This window comes from Anser cygnoides, chromosome 13 (assembly GCF_040182565.1).
Source record: "Anser cygnoides isolate HZ-2024a breed goose chromosome 13, Taihu_goose_T2T_genome, whole genome shotgun sequence".
NCBI classification, from domain to species: Eukaryota; Metazoa; Chordata; class Aves; order Anseriformes; family Anatidae; genus Anser; species Anser cygnoides.
Window position 1 is genome coordinate 11,370,303 of NC_089885.1, and position 19,060 is coordinate 11,389,362.

The 19,060-nt window shown below is 56.7% G+C and overlaps 1 protein-coding gene across 1 annotated transcript; it reads right to left on the bottom strand.

The window, feature by feature from the left end:
* Positions 1–9,617: 9,617 nt before the first annotated feature.
* Positions 9,618–18,317, bottom strand: CNGA2 (cyclic nucleotide gated channel subunit alpha 2). The gene is made up of 6 exons (XM_013183788.3): positions 17,934–18,317; positions 17,622–17,732; positions 16,912–17,082; positions 14,474–14,581; positions 13,939–14,045; positions 9,618–13,251 (listed from the first exon to the last, which is right to left on the bottom strand). The coding sequence occupies exons 1-6, from the start codon at positions 18,044–18,046 to the stop codon at positions 11,864–11,866; spliced, it is 1,998 nt and encodes a 665-aa protein (XP_013039242.3). The 5' UTR covers positions 18,047–18,317; the 3' UTR covers positions 9,618–11,863.
* Between the last annotated feature and the right edge of the window lie 743 nt (positions 18,318–19,060).

Consider the following 19,060-nt stretch of genomic DNA (forward strand, 5'->3'; position numbering starts at 1 on the left):
CAGGGAGGACGGGAGCTGCCTTCTCTAACAATCAGAGCAGCTGCGGCTGCGTCCTGCCATGGCTGAGTGTGACGAGGCACGGGATGCCACCCCCCAGCGATTGCTCCTCCGTGGCAGCCACAAAAGTTTCCCTAAAGGCTCAGGGAGGTGGGACAGGAATTTGGTGGTTTGGGAATATATTAATTTGATTCCGATGGGAAGGAGAGGACTTCCCGCAGGGGTTTTCTCCACTGATTCCTCGTGGAAAAAGAGAAAGAGAAGGACCATGTCTAATGAAAAATATATATATTAAAAGCAATTTTTCACCAGCTTAATGGTTCTTTATTCTTGAGCCAGCTGAGGACTGAGGTGGGCTTTGTTGTGAATGCGCCCAGGCGGCACCTCCCTCTGTGTACACCCCAAAGCCACACACCCAGTGCAAAACCCGAGCTGGAGCCCTGCACTTACCTGGGCAAACATTTGTTTTGTGCTCTGATAGCAAGGCAGATGCGCTATTCCCCTGTGTAAACATCCACTCTCCAGACATAAGCACTTCCGAGCTGTGCAACACTCCTCTGTTCAAACAGCCACTTTCTAGGTGAAATCTGCTGCATTCTCCTGTGTCAACAGAGCCTGCGTGGGGCTGTCCCGGTCTCCTCTAGCCCACCTGTTTTCTTGGATGGGAACACCCCAAGGGCGGCTGTTTATCCATGCAAACACATCCTCTGTACGGGCATCCTGTAGGGTGTCCTGCTCCTTGCACCCTCTCAGCATATGGGGCTGCAAAACAGTAGGGAGGTGAGCAGCACGGATATAAAAGAAAAAAAAATGGTTAAAATACATACTGGGTAGATATTTTTTACCTATGCAACAGATTGCAGAGGTGGCATCGCACAAGGTCCCAGCTGCTGTTGTTTTGCCCTGGAAAACTTTTCGATCATGGCTTTTGCCCCAGTTTAAGGTCTATGTCAGGGCCTGGGATGTGCAGCGGTGTGTCGGGGAGTCGTTCAGCCTACCCCGGGTGCTCGTTTGGACTGCTGAGATGTTCTGTGGCTGCCTGCAAGGGGCTGGGGCAGGATTCATGTTCCTGTGGAGATGTAAATGCACAGAATATTGAATGAGTCCCCATAAAGGTTCAGCACTGGGAAGGAGAAGGCTCCTACACTTGCCATAGCACCTAACCCACCCATGCCACAGGATGGGGCCACTGCTCTGCCTCCACATGTAGGGAAACCGAGGCAGGAAAGGTGACATGAGCTGCCCAAGGTCACTCTCGCTGCGGTGGCTCAGCCAGAAGGCTGCCCGCTTTGAGGAGGGTAACAAGGAGCAGAGAAGGGCTGCCTGGGGGCCAGGGAATGGAGGCCACACGGTATGGAAGGAGTACAGAACAGAGCTCGCTTAGCCTGGATGAAGCAAACTGGCAGTGATGTGATTTTTTTTTTCTCTATAAATACATCTGGAGGGTAAACATCAGGGAGGGGGGAAAAAGCTATTTAAGCTGAAGGACAAGAGTGGTGCAAGAAAACATCCATATTAATGTTTAAAGGAGCAAAAGAGCAGGTTATGGAGAGAAGGAAGGGAGGGGGACACGGCCTGAAGTAAGGGCAGAGGAGATGCAGGCTGTGCCCGCCGCATCCTGCCTGAGGGGGATGCCACCGAGCTGGGGCCCACACGATCCCCACGGGCCAAGGTTACATGGCGAGGCAAAGGTAGACAGTCTTCGGCACCAGGTGGGCAGAAGGAGGGGGTGGCTGCTGTCCTGCTCCCCAGCAGAGTGTCTGATCCCTCCTGCCCTCATCCCCCCAGGCTTCCCAGATGCACTGGCAGGCTCTGCGGAGAGCCAGGAGACCCCGGGGTCGTGCAGGGACCCCACGGTTTCACCCACCGGCACGGCAGCCCCAGCAGATCCCTCGCGCCCCGCTGCCTGCTTGGCTTAGAGCACGGGGCCGGGCATTGCTTCCTCACCCCGCTCCCAGGAGCAAGCGAGGATTTCCATAACTGTCAAAAACAAGCCTTTGTTATTAGCCCTGTGAATTATTTATCCTATCATAATTAATGCAGGACCGTTAGCGACCGTGGCAAAGCTCCTCGGCTCGCCTGCCTGCAAACACCGCTCCACTTCTGCTTACCATTTCAGCATTAAATATGCATCAGGACTGATAAACGGCTCCGGATCGCCGTGAGCCCGCTGGACGAAGTGCCCTGAGCACCGACACCTCCCTGGGGAAGGCCCACGCCGGGGGCATTTCCAGGCAGGGCAGGCTCAGCCCCTCCATGCCCTCACCCCAGACGGAGACACCCTCCAGCCCCACTGGGCTGCCCCAGGTGCATGAAGAGAGAGGTGGAGTTCAGCTCCCTTCAGTCTTTTCATGGGGTTTAAACAAATGCCCGGAGAGAAGGAGGGAGATGGGGAGCGTATCACCTAATTAACGAGAGGAAATGAATAGCTGCTCTGGAGCTGCTGAGCTCTTTCACTCCTCTGCCAGACCAGCCCTTAGGAAAAGAAATGAAGCAATGCCAGAGCATGAGGCTGCCTCAGACTCGGATGTTTCCTTTAGGTAGAGAGCCATGCTCAGAAATATCTGGGGAGCAGGGTCCCACGCAGACAGGTATTATAGGATCCCTCCAGGACTCCCTGCCAAGCTCAGCGGCCATTAGATTGGTGACAAATAACCAAATCCAGCCAATTCCAGGCTTAGTGCAACAAATGAACCTGCCAGAGATGGGCACCCGGGAGCCCTTACTGCCCACCCACCAAACTCCCCTCCCGCGAGCATCCCTCTGTCCTGCTGTGTCCCGCGGGACCCCCACGACCCGAGTGCCCCGTGCTGCTCCTTCTCTGCCTTCCTTCTGTCCCTGCTGGCTGTTTTGCAGCCCAGCTCCACGAGATCCCTCCGAGCAGCTTTTCGGGTGCACTCAGGACCATGGCAGCATCCCAGCATGGAAAAGATCATTTCGGCAGGTGCGACAGGCTGGCGCTGAGACGGAGGTCTGAAAGGGGGGCTGCTGGAGCTGCTCACGTCCTGCCACTCCAGGGGGTTAAAACAGGGAGAGAAAATAGGAAGCATTAGCCCTGTATTGTGTGGGCTAGTCCTAGCCCGGCAGTGAAGTGCACTTAGAGTGACCCTTCTCAAAGCCTCGGCTCTCTCGTTCGATATTTCTCTGATTCGAGGATCTTTCCGGCTGCAACATCTATTTCTCTGTCAACAGCCCTCGGTGCATCTCGCTTGCTATCTTTAGTCTCGGTTTATCGATCCCTCATTCCTATCTATCCATCTATTTCTTTTGTGCTTATTTCTGCCTGCCACTCCATTTACCGCAGTACACCTGTGCTGTTTTACAACGGGCAGCTCACGTCGGCTGCCGGGCAGGGGCTGGGAGCTGAGCAGCCCGCTGGATGCTCAGCTTTTTGCGGAGAAGAAACCCCCTCGGCAGACACCGCCGCATCCCCCCGACTGTGCCCGGGCAGGGGATGAGCACAGATCAGGCAGCAACAGCGACGTCGGACCCTCCGCCCTGCTGTGGCACGCCTTATCGGAGGAGATTAGTCAGAGCCTTGATCCTAATGCCGTCTCCGAACCCGAAAGGCAAGCCATACCCTTGCAGATAAGGGCATCCTTGACAGCAGCAGCAGCTCTCAGCGCTGCCTGGATCGGGGCGTAGCAGGGCACAGCAGGCAGCAGGGAAAGGTGGATGAGAGGGGAGAAGAAGGGCTGGGAGAAGGGGGAGGATGGAGGTGTGCCCGCTGAGCTGCTCTTGTTTTATTTTCACCTTTCGTACCTGGAAAGGTGAACTGGGAAAAAGGGAGGCCAAGAGCAAAGCCCTGTCGCTTACCCCGGCTCGTTAAATCATTACCATTAATGCAGGCTGTGGTCCACGAGTGGAACGGGGGGAAGGAGAAGGGTTTCATGAAGACTCATGCCTCCAACAAAAGCTGTCCCCACGTTGTAGCCCCAGCACCTCCGAGCACCGAGGGAGAAGCCCTGCCATGCGGAGCCCCGGCGGGTGCCAACGTCCCCACAGACTGTGGTTTTGAGGGCTTCTGGAGCTGACCGAGTTGTTTTACGTTCTGCTGTGGTCCTACAGGGACCTTGCCTGGTTTATGACTGCCAAAGTCCAGGGCTTTAGGGGCAGGACAACTTAGGGACCCAAACACTCACCCACATTCCAGAGAGAAGAGCAGCAGAGAAAGGGGGAGCGGGGCAGTAATTCAGCCTTAATTAGCCTCATCAAATATTTATCTGGTAATTTCCCTGAATTTACAGAGAAAATTAACATCAATACGACTCATTGACTCTTCGAAGATCCCACAGCACAAAGCCCATCCCCTCCAAAAAGGGAGACCAGGCCGAGCATGGAGAACTTGGGCAACGGGAGGTCCAAGGCATTGGGATTTGCTCCAGCAAAGCCTCCAGAGATGCTGGGCTCATGCAGCAGGTGGGGTTCCCCTCCCCTGCACCCCAGGTTTCTGGGGACGTGGAGCTGGGAGGGCACGGTGGCACGAGCAGAAACCAACACCCAATGTCCCTCTCTGGAGCAAGAGGAAAGCTCAGCGGGCCGATGCACCGCAGCACAGCAGCTTGCGTAGCTCACTGGAGCTCTTGAAGGTCCCGGCCAGAGCTGGGTTTGGAGGCTGTGGCTGAGAGAAAAGGGTTTGCAACCCAGCACTGCTGGGAGGGCTGGGAAATGCCACCCCTGGGTTTTACAGCTCGGGTTCAGAGCAATTTGGGATGATCACATTCCCAAATGCCACGTAGAACTTCCTCTCAAAAACTCAGGATGCCAGATCCACCCAAGGTTTTACCAGGAAAAGGCTGAAAAAAAAGATTGGGGAAGGGAAAAGGAATAAAAGCCAAGCGCTTTGTGCAAACGGGTCCCTAAGCCTGAGCTCTCACAGAAAGCGCTCGCTTTGCCCTTCGTGTCTGACAGAAAGCAATCAAGCCAAGGCCAGCTCGCAGGGAACCTTTGCCATTGCTTTGCAGTAGAGAGATTTCCATAAACTGCTGGTTGGTTTGTTTTTTGGTGTTTTTTTTTTTTTTTTACTCGCCCATGAGACATTTTCCCTCAATTTGTCTTTCACAAAAGGTCACTTTTAAAGACAGCAGCCCACTGGCGCCCATCACTCAGAGGCTCTGACAGGCCAAAGAAACTGTCAGACCACATTTTGCCTCCCAGCTACAGTCAAGGTTTTGCATTCAATGTTGTTTTTTTTATTATTCTCCTAATGGAGTTTCCCCTCCAAGGCCGCTGCACTATTGGAAACCCAAGAGCATCAGCACCAGGCAGGCCTTCACACGGGAGAAGCCTTACAATTAAATTTGTTCCCAGGGAGAAGCTACAGCAGCAGTGGGAAATCTCAAAGCAGGCATTCTCCAGGTAGCAGGACACAGGTGCTCAGGAGAGCATCCGGACAGTGGCGAGGTTTGCAGGGACCACATGGGGCTGAATAGGAAGAAGATTTGTGGTGTCCCACGTGTAGGCAGGGGAGAGGTTTGGGAAACAGCTGGACTCTGGAAGCCTTTTCTGGAGGAGGGAAGGTCTCCGTGTCCCTGCTGGCTGGGGACAAGGTCTCCGTGTCCCTGTTATGTGTCACCTTATGTGCAGGGTCCTCCATCCTCCAGCACCGCAGACAAACTTCTCAGGAACTTGCTCTGCTCCTGCCAGCACCTTCTGGAGGACGGCACCAGAGCAGGGACCACAACTGATGAGGCCCAGACCCAACCACGCACGTGGCGCGTTAGCTGCAAGCTCGTTACCATCATTAAGAGCAACCACTGAGGCTTCCCTGCCAGTGAGGGAGCTGCGAGGTGGGCACGAGCAGACACCCACCCAGCCTCATGAGCCCACCGAGGGCAGCTGCTGACAGCCCCCTGCGGAGGGGAGCACGGGGCACTCGGGGCTCCCGGGGTCACAGAGCCAGCGAGGAGAGGCTGCCGTGTCAGCTCGGGTTGGTGCCTGCCCCCTGATTTCCCTTGGCCTCAGCAGCAGGAGGGCAGGCACAGCCCCCCTGCCCCACCAGCCCTCACCCCACAGCACAGCGCTGGGCAGGAGGGTGGCACGGGGACACGGGGACACATGGGTGGCACGGGGACAGCCATCAGCCAGCGAGCAGGGAGCAGGGAGGAGGGAGAAGGGATATTGCTGCAAGGCAGGGTAAGAGGATAGCGATCACCAGAGCCGTGCTCCAGGTGGCTGAGCCGCGTCCCTAATGCAGCCCAGATCAGGGGCGGCAGAGGGAGGCTTTAAAAGTCTGCTGGGGATGAGCCTGCCCACAGAAAAGCGCCTCTGTCCCCATGCGGACAGCAGCAGTGTCACTGGTTCAGATCAGCTCCTGCGAGCATTACACCACGCTGAGCCCCTGGAGCAGCAGGGCCCTTTGGTCCCGTACACAGCGATCAGCAGGATCCCTTTTTGGGGTGGAGGATTGGTCCCGTACACAGCGATCAGCAGGATCCCTTTTTGGGGTGGAGAACATCCCCCGTGGCTGCTGGGGCTTCCCACCTGCAGACACCACGGCTCCAGCCGCAGCATTATCCCAGCTATGAGCAGGAATTGAAGGATGCTGCGGGGCCAGAAGCGGGCTCCCCCAGCTCCTCTGCCGTCCCCCAGCCCTTCCTGCCACCCCCAGCCGCTGTCCCCAGACCTTGGCAGCCCCCTGCCCGCCCTGGGGCTAGCAGCAGCGCCTGCCTGCAGCCCGCCCCGGGGAACTGTTCACCACAACATGCTGGCTTTTAATTTGCTTACCCAAGCAATAAAGCGGAAATGAGGAATGGCAGCTAATTAAAAGTATCGATTCATGTGGCATTCAAAGCTACCCGAGAGGGCCAGGAGGGATGAGGAGCCCGCGAGCAGAAGAGGGGGGCAAGAGGGCTGCAGTGCCCCGCAGGCTGCCCCCTTGCTCCCTGTGACTGCCGTGGGGAACACTCTTGTCCTCCAGCAGTCCTGCTCTGTGAGGCAATTCTCCAAAACACCGGGTCTTTTCTTCACCAGAGAAGCCCCCAGGATTGCCGTTACATCAGCTCCGCACCAACACTCACCAAGCTCAGCGTGCCATGTGTGTTTACAAGGTTAGCTAACGACAGGCGGGCAAAAATCCTGAAATGGGGGAAAGGCAGAGCTGGGCAGCGGCACGGCTCGCGCAGGGGTTACCGTGTGCAGTCCTCTCTGACCTTCACATCTGCAAATTCAGCCAAAGGCACCGGTACAGAGACTGGGGAGAAGCCGCTGGGAGGACGAGGAGGTGCCTGGGGGCGGCAGGCCCGGACAGGGGTCGGTCGGGCAGGTTCGTTAGGAGGGGAAGGTGGGGGCTGAGGCTGCCTGTGTGTGGAGAGCAGGGTGCCCGCTGGGTCCTCGCTTCTCAGCGGATTTTGTGTCTTAATTACAAGGCAAGCGGAGTGCCTTGACAGCTCTCTGCCAGTGACAGCTATGAACGGACTCGGAAACACCTCCAGTCACCCATGAGGTGAGAAACAGCCGCGCTCTTGCTCCTCGTTACCCGTGCCAGCACCTCCCCACCCCTCCGTCCTGTGCAGCTACCAACAGCTGGCCTCGCACGGTGGGAAAAGGGCCAACAACCAGGACTGGAAGCTCCCGGCCCCTCGAATCCCACGCACCGGGCGGATGCCTCCACGGCCAAGCTCACAGAGCAGGGCACCCAAGTGCAGCACCACCACCCGAGGGCTCAGGAGGGTGATCCTGCAGGCAAGGACTTCTCCTTGGATGTGCTCTAACAGCTCCCCTGGGAAGTGCTGGAGTTCCCCCAGAACTTCCTACCCGGGGAACCTCCTTTTCCCCAGCCGGCAGCATGCGGTGGGCCGAGGGGAGGAGTGTGTCGGGGAGGCACCCCGGGGCTTCCCCTCCGCTCGGGTGCCTTCACCTCCTGCTCACCCTGAGCTGCTGTCATGGCAACACAGACTCCGATTCGGGGAGGAACGGGTACTTCTGCTTGTTTAACCGAGGAGGCGGCAGCACCCCGGTGTTTGAGCAGGGGAGGAACAGGGGAGGAAGCACAACAGAGCTGCGGTGGTCAGCCCCTTCATCCCTGCTCCTCTCCGCTAGGCAACATGACCAGGGGAATCATGATGCTGTGCCCACCTCACGCTGAGACCCTGCACGAAGGCACGGGTGACGGAGGGCTTGAGCTCCACAGGACAAAACTGGAGCTGAGCACCCTCCAGTCTGTGCGGCACGCTGGGCGCTCAGCACCAGCCTTCCCCTCCAAAGGGCAGCCCCATCCTCAGTGAATCAAGACTCACCAAAACATCTCAGGAAGTTTTGTCTCTTTTAAAAGCCTGCAGACACCCACCAGGGGCTGCAAACGCCGCACCCATTGCCCAGCACCACCAGAGACCCTTGGGCTGAGCTCACAGCTTCAGGAGGCTCCGGTTCAGCTGAGCCCCTAGCAGACACAGCTCTTCACGAGCAGCTTGAGAAAGGCAAAAAGCAGGTGGACAGGAGGCAGGAATCATCCCTGTTTTGTCCTGCCAAGATGGCTCCATTTCCCTCAGCTCTGAAATGTGTACTCACATTTCCCGGAGGCCCATGAGAGAGCTTTTTCTGGGTATCATCCAGCGATGATTGCTTTCCTAGAAATGGTGCTCAGAGAGGAGGAGGGAAGCCCAGTACCACACGGAGCATTTACGGTTGATTCACCCAAAAATCCCAGTCCTTTTCCTGCCTCTCTGGTAGAGGCAGGCTAGGGCTGAAGATACACCCTCCTTTGGGAGCAGGTTTGCAGAAAACTGCAGCAGAAGGCAGGGGGCTCCCCTGGCCCGATGGCACTGGAAGGGGCAGCTGCCTGGCGAGGCACCCCCACTTCCCCTCAGTCTGCCTTCTCTGGAGGCAAAACTGCAAAATTTGCTCCGTATTTGATGTCTCCCACCCACAGCACACAGCTGAGAAAGCTTCCATTGTACAGGGGGTTATTTTTTGCAATGAGAGAGATCTAGAAAAAAATATATGTTGACAACATAAAGCCAAAGCAGCTTAATGCACCATGGTGCAGGAGGCAAACCTCTGCAGGGAGCAGACCCTTGCACCCTCAGCTTGTCCCTCCAGGTGCCAGCCCGCAGGAGCAGCCTTTGGCAGCTTCTCTTCCCCATCTCCCGGAGAGCCTTACGCAGCGGAGGCTCGTCCTGAAGCCACCTGTAAAATGGGCAGCCCCAGAGCTGCACCTGCCGTGCCCCCTGTCCACTGTGCTGGGAATTCAGGCAGCCCAGAAGCGCAGCTGTGCCGTTGTGTGCTTCTCGCCAGCATCTGCCTGTCCTGCTCACTGGAAAAATCATGGAGCTGCTGCTAATTTCATTAGCAGGCCCATCAAGCGGTTCATCAATCTATGATTCCCTGGCTTGCCGCCACGGGGAAAACAAGCGGGCTCTGCTCGGCATTTGCAAAGCCGTCCTCTGGGGTAATTGGTCTGGAGGCTTCGAGTTTCCCGAGTGGATTATTATCTCGGATTAAACCTGGGGAAGGAAGAGGTTTTTTGCCCTTTATTTATTTTTTTCTCTCCCCTCCTACCCCCCCCCCAAGAAAAAGCCGGGATATCCCCCGAGCTGCCAGCAGCTCCCCAAGCAGGGGGGCAGGAGCTGGGCACCGGGGATGGGCAGGAGCTGGGCACCCAGCCGGGGCTGGCTGCACCCCCCGACAAACCCTCCTCCCCTGCAGCTGAGGAGCAAAACCCCGAGTTTCTGAGCCCGCAGGCGGTGGCAGGGCAATGCCTGGCAGCTGCTGCCGCCGGGCTCGGCCGGTTCCGCGGCTCACAGCTCCCTCTCCCGGCCCCGGGCCGGCATCCCCAGGCTGCAGCCCGCGGCCAGCCCGGCGGCGCCGGGACGCGGCACCGGGAGCAGCCGGGAGCCCGGGCTCGAGAGAGGAAAAAGAGCAGGAGCCCGGTTCGCCTCCACCCCGCCCCGCCTGGGTACCAACTAAACGGAAAAGCCTAACGTTTCGGGGACGGGCAGCAAAGGGGGTTTGATCTCGCTCCGCCTTCTGGTGTCGGTAATTTAACCTTCCCTCGCCCAGCGACCCCAAAGGCAAGGACGTTTCATTTTAAACAGAAAATCCTCATCCATAACGAAGAAGGGCAGTCTCATTTTGAGGGAAAAGAAAGGCCAAAGCAAACACTCTTGGTTTTCCACCACGAGCCTTTCTGGGTTGATATGCTCCCACACCACCCCATTGTTTTAGCCAAACTATGGGCTGAGTTTGGCCCAGAGCACAAATTTCCCCCAGATTCCCTTCTCCATCGAACTTCCTCCTCCTTGTAAACCAGCCCACCCCACGGACCCGGTGGGCGGGAGCAGGAGGTCCCAGAGGTGTGCACGCAGTCACGGTGAGCTGCGTGGCAGAAGCAAGCAGGGAGGTTGCATCCCCTGGTCCCAGCACCTGCACGGCACCCCTTAGGCGTGGGCATGGGTAGCATTAGTGCTAAGGATGCTGTGCAAGGGGGCTTGCAGGGATTCGGTGGCCCTTCCTGCACTGCACTCTTGCCAACAAGTTGCTTGCACCACGGAGCCCGCGGGGCTTTGCCTGGCAGAGCTTTGCCAGTGGCTGTGCTGGTGCCAGGTTTTGCCCTTACAGGCATGTCCCCATGACTCTGCCATTCACATCTCCTGCAACTGGCCTGCAAGGCCCCAAAACTCCCACCGAGTTCAAGAAAACCTCCTGCCTAAGAAAATAAATGTGTTCTGCGCTCTTTCCGAGCTACCAATGGTAAAGCAAATACGGGCACAGTTGGGTCCCATCACTGCTTTGTTCCTAAAGAACGTGTCCGTTCAGCCAAACCCTTCCTGGCACATCTAGCCGTCATTAGAGAGATGAGAGAGACAGTTACTGTCTTCCTTCTGCACACGGCATGACGGACATTGTCGTTCAGCGAGGAGAGGTCTCTACCTCTGTATTGTACTTGTCATCTGAGTCCTTCACAGCCCAAAAGGAAATCACTCCACCTCTGCAGCAGGAGGGCTCAGGAATGCTGTTCCCCAGGAAAGTGTGGTGCAGGGTACCCAGCTGCTCGTGCCGGGGCAATTTGACAGCTCAGGCACTGAATATAGCAGAAGGGAGAAGAGTGGTGGGCAGGAGAGCAGCTGCCTGCCCTTCCAGCTGGATATCCAGCCTTGGAGTAGGAGGTGGAGGTGACCTATGGAGTCACAGTGACCCAGACAAGCTTCCTCATTTGCAGACATAAGAGGCACGGATTGGGCTTTCTTAGCTAAGTTTGGGTATCCTGCGGGTACGGAGTCACTTAGTGCAGACCAGGTCTCTGCAGGCACTCAGTGAAGGTGCTGTATTTGCACAAAGTGAGCTATAAAAGCCAGACCTAAAATGCCTTTGTAAATATTTGGCCTGTGATTTGGTCTCTCTCGGTGGGGTGTTTTGTTATCTGCAAGGAATGCAGCATCTAGACCGCCTCCCCTGTCCTGGTGCAGATAAGGAGGTGGCAGGTTGTGTGCGCCGAGACTCCGCATCTCCCTGACACACAGGTACATCCAGGTACCCCTCCAGCAAGGGTCACGTCCCACCTCCTGCTAAGGCAAATGGTAAGAGGGGATTGAGTCGGGCAGAGACCATTTGCTAAGCGGGGAGGAATCGTTAGCAATGGCATTGGCCATTCCCCTCTTTGTACTGATCCAAGCCCAAGGTCTCGCACTGAGGTGATGAGAACAGAGACAGGCCTGAGGAGGAGCGAGGACAGACACCTGATTTGGAGCCATCTTCCGAGCTGCCACTGAGGCAGCGGCAGCAGCAGTGCTAAGGACCTGAGGGAAGTCCAGGCAAGGCAGCCAGAGGCGCTGCCGTGTGAAATAACACATCTCACACAGGGCAAGACCACCTAGCTGGCCTCTACGCCCCAGCACTGCATGCCACCAGGTGTAGCTTCTCCCGTAGCCTAAGGCAGGCTGTCTGAGCTATCCGAGAAGAAGTCCTCCAGATCCTGCTGCCTCAGCTGGGACTCCAGAACAGTGATGCGTTGCTTGAGCTTCATCTGGGCATCGTTGTACTCTGTCAGAAGGCGGCCGAAGCGTGTTTGAAGCGTGTCCAGGTTCAAGGCCAGCCTGTCCAGCTTCTCTTCCACGCTCTTCCCTTCCATGCTTGCCTCTGCAGCTGACTCGTCCAGCAGCCCTTCCTTGGTCAGGATCTCCCGGCCCCGCTCCTCCAAGACCTTTTTGGCATCAGGATACTCTGTGACTGCTTCCATCAGGTCTTCCTTTGACAGGCAGAAAAGATCAGAGTAGCCCAAGCTACGGATGTTGGCCGTGCGCCTGTTGCCCATTTTGCTCCCTTTAATGTTGAGGATGCTGATCTCGCCAAAGCAGCCTCCCGCAGTGAGCAAAGCATATTGTGTTGTTCCATCATCCGCCACCACAGCCAGCTTCCCCTCCTTGATGATGTACATCTCTTTCCCAATATCTCCTTTACGGCAAACGTAATCCCCTGGGCTGAACACCTGAGGGCGAAGCTTCAGCACCAGCTCCACCAGTAGACCTGCCTCACAGTCCTGGAAAATCCTCACCTTCTTCAGTGTCTCCAGGTGAACGTTGATGGCAATCTCTGCCCTTAACTTATCAGGAAGATTCTTGAGGACTTCCCGTTCGTCTACCGCCTTCTTGTTTGTCCACAGGTAGTCAAACCACTTGATGACTTTAGTTTCCATGTCTTTGCTCACCTTGCGGAACTGCATGTAGTGTTTTATGGCATCAATTTTTGCCTGGAACTCTGCCCTGGTGGCGTTCATATTGGAAATCATGGATCCCACATTCCCCACAATGGTGGCAAAGATGAGGACACCAATGAGGAAATCGAAGATCACAAAAAGGTATTCTTCATCACGCACAGGGGGCGGGGTTTCTCCAATGGTGGTCAAAGTCAACGTAGACCAGTAGAGACAGTAGACGTACTCCCGGGTGAGATACCCATATTCAGGGTCTGTGACATTGGGATAGACCCAGCTGTCCTCCCCAAAGCCTATGGCCTTGGAGATGGCATAATAAATGCAGGCATTCCAGTGGATGATGACCAGGATGTAAAGAACCAAGTTGCTGATGCGGAAGATGTTGGGGTAGCTGGTTCTGGTCTCTGTCCTGTCAAAGAACTCAAACATGCGGGAGAAGTGCAGCAGCCTGTTGAATCGCAGTTCAGGACGATGCAACCCCACAGCAAAGTAGGCCAGGTCTGTGGGCAGGATGGAGAGAACATCCAGCTTGAACTGTAAGGTGTGGATGTAGTTATCCCGTAACTTCTTCAGGTCCTTAACCAGGAGGCCCTGTTCCAAGAAGCCTAACAGAGAAGCAAATAATAGAATGATCTTGGCTTATGTTCAACTCTTCTACTGGCTTTGTAAGTGCTTCTGATAAATATTTCAGGATATGCCATGCATCTTTGTGCATGTATACAGTTATCCATACATTACCAGTTGCACCTGATCTACTCTGTTTACAAGCTTTTGCTATCACGCAAGCTCCTCATTTGGCAAAAGCCATGTAAAGCTATCACTTAAGGATTTACTCTGTTGCCATGAAGTAATAGGGACACAAAGGTTTCCTTCCTCCGGTCGTGAATTACCGCTGTTCTGGACAGAAAGCACAGCCACCTGCCCCATTCCGAGAACATTAAATTCTACCATTTTTCCATGTAGATAATTCATTAGCTGAACTTGTGCAAAATCGGAGATACAGACCTTCAACCATGCCCGAATACTAATAGTAATGTGGGTAATTTTGTACAATTATTCAAAGGTGAAGTTGAAAGCTAGGATGATTAATCTTTCATTCTGAAACTTACTCCATTTCTCAGATCTCTTAATTAGACTATTTCTCTGGAGACTGCTTCATACAAGCGAGAGCCAAGGTAGACAAAACCCTCCTTCTAACGGAGCTGTAGATTAGGTCCCTCCCTTGCAGCTCACCTCCACCTTTAGGGCACTAAAGCAAAGCAATCGCAGGCCAGGAGGCTCCTGCTGCTTACCTGTGCGCAGGCGGATCACTATGTCCCCTATGTAGATGCAGTCTGAGACGTAGTCCAACACCAGCCAGAGGACAATGTAGGTCTTCTGTAGGTCACTGAAGCAAGCCCTGAAGGAGGACCGTATAATGGGGCAGTGAGACCAGTAAGTCTCTGTTACAGCCGAGTATAGGCTGATTCTGGGGCTGCTAACTCTGCAACAGAGCTTGGCCACTTGCCCCTCTACTCAGAGAGGTTGAAACCATCTTCTCTGAAGAATCTGCCATCCCTTGACCTGCATGAAGCAATGTCTTGAAACCACATCCCAAAAGCTCTGCAAGCAGCTTCACCCCGAGATGACAGTCCTTTCCAGCCAGGCCCAGATGAGGGATGCTCTGCGTTTACATGCTGCAGTCACCGTGAGACTGAAGGTCCCTTTCCTTTAGGCACCCCCAGCTCCCCCCCACCAACACCAGTTGTCTGATTCTTGCTTGAGCCACAACAGCCAGCTGAATAGGAGGATTAGAGGAGACAGGAGCGCTACAACCTCCGAGCTCACCTGGCCACCAGCAAGCACCAGTTATAGAGGACAGGAACGGCGATGACAGCCAGCCAGCGGTAATACCAGTCCCCCGCAGGGTCCACCACAAAGATCTGCCATTTCTTCCTGGAAGCAGAGAGAAGGCAGAGCTGTCAACGTGTGAATAAAGGGTTAAACACAGAAAACAGGTTTGGAAGGAAACATCTGAGTCATCTCCTTCATCCTTTGCACTAGACTGGATCAAACGTAGCTGCAGCTTGAGTGACAGTCTGTAAGCTAAAACCAAACCCAGGAGTGCTGAGCAAAAACGTCCAGCACTGTTTAAGTTCCTCTATCCCCAAAACAGTGCTTATTAACATACCAGAAGAGAAACTGTAGCGTGGCAAGACAAAGCAGGTGGCCTACGTGCACCTCAGAGGCAGAGCCAGACAGGTGTATGAAAGAGGGTGACCAGAAAACTTCTTGTTAGATGGCATCGCCTCTCCCAAACGAGGCATGGATTGGTGCCAGACAGATCTGAGAGAAGAAGATTAATTAGAGCAGGAAGGAAAACATGCTGCAGATCAGCGGGAGCACCAGGAGGGGCTGCCCAAGCCCCAGAGCGGTGGCCGCCGTCAGAGGGCTGCCATCGCCACGCTGCCTGCGTGCAGTCGGTGCTCAGCCCGGGGTCCAGCCTTTGAACTGCTCCCAAGCATTTGATCCTGCTCGTCTTGGGGCTCTGAGATAAGCAGCATGTGCTCCCATGGCCAGATCTCACCGGAGGAGCAGGGAAACAGCAACTCTGCGGCTTGGCTGATAGGCTTGGCTGCTGCCACCTGCCAGGGCAAAACGCCTTCTCCCTTTCCATCCTCCCCTCACTTCCAGCTTTTGAACACGTAAAACTCCCTCCAGCGCTAGGAAGAACAGCCCGCTTGCCAACCCATTCCCCGCGCTCACCTCACTGCTTCCAACAGCTTCAAAAGCAAAACCTCTGCCTTGAGGCCTCCCTCCCCAGCGGCACCCAGGCTGCCCGCAGCGTGGGGACCGGCACTCGGAGCAGAGCCAGCGGCGCCGCTTCACGCTCACCCCGGGCACAGCCACAGACAAGCAGGTGGTTCAACCTTCCCGTTGCAAGTGGGGAGAAAATGGGAGTGTTTTGCTCAGATAAGGGTTGATGTTTTTTGAGACAGGGACACCTTGCTCGCTGGGACGTACAGCACCTGACACCAGGCGGTACTGTTGTAACACCGCACCACGAGCACTAATAACCTCAATAACAGTGTTAGTCAGGTTGGTAACTTCAGCTTTAAATCACCAGTGCTGGAGTCACTGACATTGTGCCAATGCATGCTCTGGCAGCAGGGCTGGGGCTGGAAAACCCCAGACTAGCTCAAGACTAGCCCAGAAAGGGGGATAAGCACCCTGAAGGCTCTGCACCCCGTTCTGCAGCCTTGGGGGCTCCCCATGCCATGAACAGCAGCTCCATGCTCAGCGTTACCAGGCCTGGGACTCTTCTCACCCACTGCTCTGAGGATCTGGGAAAGCAGCAGAAGTTGCTACCGTCTCCCCAGGAGCTCATCCCGGTGAGCCATGGTGTTCTCCTTTCAGAAGTTTGTAGGGCACCACTAAACAACACAAACCCCAGTGCGGGGATTTTCATCCTATCCCTCAGATGAAGCCAGGCTGGCAGACCAGTGGCATTTACTGGCCGTAAGGCGACAGCACTTGGCTCTGCTCTTGCTTCCCCCACAGATATATCCTCAGCTCAGGCAACGCAGCTCCTCGCGAGGAGCCCACGGGCAGGGAGCTGCCCTCTGATGGCACACTCAGGGCCTCTCCGATAATTAACAAGCTCCCCTTAACCCCGCAGGGCAGAGCACTTTTTTGTCCACGACTAGTAAAAACCCAGATACAAGGCTCAGATATTTTCCTCCTATAGAAAACAATCATTTCTTGGTGCTTTAATTACCATGTGTAATGGTAGGGTCCAGGCTAGTCCATGAGCTTTGCCCTTTAATTAGCCAGCAGAAGAAAAGCCGGGTTATTGCTTTTCACCAGGAGCGTGAGCTGAGGAGATGAAAGGGCTGGATTTGAAAGAGCCTTTTCAGAAAGCTGCCGTCACAGTGTCTGCCCTTGGAGGTGGTGGAAACAGGCAGCAAACGCACTCCCTTCATCTCCCTTCCTCCTGAGATGATGAATGAGGCTGGAAAAGCCCACAGGTTTGTGCTCGCTGGGGTCTCCTGGGGGGTGACCCCACCTTCCTCGGCTTCTCCCCAGCTCCACGTGTGCACAGGCTGCAGGCACACCTTTTTAGGGACCCAGGGCTGGGTTCAAATGCCAGTCCTGGTGCTGAATTGCTCCAAGGTCGGGCAGGGCAGGGGGGACCCTTCCCACGGCTGCTGCCCTACCTGCCCCCATTTACCATCACTGCTGGGAGACCCCGAGCACCATGCATGGTCACAGGGAAGGGAGCCTACTTTTTGCTTTTCTCTTCGGTCTCCTCATCCTCTGGATCGCTGCTGGCGTCTGCAGCCACCATCTGGAGCTCCGGGCCCTGGAAGCGCTCGAGGAAGGGGTCAGGCCTCTGCTGCTCCTCGTGCAAGCTCTTGCTGGCCCAGTCCCTCAGCACCAGCACCAGCCGGACTATCCTGGACAGGGGGAGAGGCAGAATCAGGAGGTGTCCATGGAGCAAGGAGAAAGCAAAAGCCTGTGAGCAAGGAAGGGGGCTACAGCTGAGCAGGCCTTACGTGCCTAAACATCATCTTTCTGCGCCTTGCAGTGATGGTGTGGGCCCAAGAATATAGGAATATGGTAAGGCAGCCCAGGTCCCACCCTGGCAGAGTCCCACAGCTTCTCCCTGAATCCTGCCACCACTCCCGTGGGGACACAAGGAACGTGTGGGTGACAGGGGCAGAGCCGGGCTGCTGTAAGGGAAAGGAGCCCCCAGACATGGTCCTCTCCATGGGCACTGGGGCATGCAGCTGCACTTCACAGATGGTCCTTGCAACCCTAAGTCCTACGCAGCAGGAGGGGATCCCGACCCCACACACCCCCAGTGGGTCGAAGCCAGGCACAAAGGGCTCAGGCTCAGCCAAGAGCCCATGCAGCAGCTCTCCGGCTTCCTCCCCGCGTTGCACAGGACCCGTCCCCGCACCCAGGCGCCCAGCCCAGCTGCACACACAGGTACCTGGCCAGAGCTCGCCTGCCTTGGAAAGCGGGGGCAGCCGGCTGCTCCCCCCCTGCCGCGGGAGCCCCTCTCTGCAGCTCCGAGGAGGCCTCATCCTGGGTGGAGCAGGTCCTGCAGCGGGGAGAAGGGGGGGGTCACGGCCACACTGCACGTCCCACTGCCTGCCCACGGCCACGCAGGATGAACCAGAGGACACAGGCAGCCGAGGTTCGCCATCGCAGCCTTGCCCGTGCCCCCAGACCCACGCCAGGTCTCGGCACACCCCGAGCCGGCCCTGCCCCGCCAGTGCCACCCTGCTGCGACCATCCTGACCTGCCGGTGCTGAGCTCTGTCCCCTCCTCGTCGGGCCCTGCTGCGGCTGGGGCGGGCGGGCAGGGGCTGAGGGCGGCCGGGGAGCGCTGCAGGCCGTTACTCTTGGCTGTCATCCTCCCCGCGAGGAGACCACGGGCACACGCCTGCGCCGGGGACCTGGAAGAGCAGAGAGCAGCCAGGAGTGCAGGGAACACCGGCCTGAGGTCCCAGCTCTGCCCGTGGCCCCCCGAAAGGTGCTGTCCCCATCCCACCAGGGATACTCGGCCATCGCCAGGGCACCGGCACCCACAGCGAGCCCTGCCACGGGCCTGCAGCTCTCCCGCAGCGCTGCTCCCACCGCCTGCCCCATGGCGAGGGCGCGGGGGTGAGCAGGGGGGTAAGGGCCAGGCCAGCCCCGTGGGGAGATGTCAGGCAGCAGCACGAGGCAGGCGGTGCGTGTACAAGGCCATATGCGCCTGAACAGCAGCCTTTCTTCTGTCCAGTGCCCACCCCTGCACTGGAAATTAAGGTTTGCTCTTTAAAAAAAAAATATATAATAACAACAACAATAAAGCACCTTGCTGAGGTTCCTGCTGGCGAGTGCTACCGTCTGGTTTCAGAGAGCGTCAGAGAAACTCGACGTTTACACGCAGAGGCTGCCGTGGAGCTGTGAAGTCTGGGAGCTGATTTCCCTACGAAGTGCGAGATGCCCTGCGGGGCTTGTCTGGCCCCAGCATCACACGCACCCCTCGCACCCGCCGCCTGACGCCCGCTCAGTGCACAGACATGCACATATGGGAAAGTCCCAGCCCTGCCTCGGGGAGGAAGAGGATAAACCCCCCCCCCGGGGGCACAGCTAGCCCTCCGTGCCCCGCAGTAGGGGTGAGGCAGGCTCCTGGGGGCAGCACGCTGCTGCTCCCGCATGGCGTGCCCGCGGGCGATGCTCTGCGTGGGTGCAGGCAATGCCTTGCACGCCCCAGCCCGCGTCCCCGCTGCGCTCACACAGCCACACACACACACAGCACGCTGCTGGCAGCCCGCACGCACAGAGCTGCCTGCAGCCCAAGCCACCTCCCCGGCGGGGCAGAGCCACCACCAAGACCCCACCGCCGTCCACTTACGAGCCTGGCGTCCTCTGAGGCTTCGCT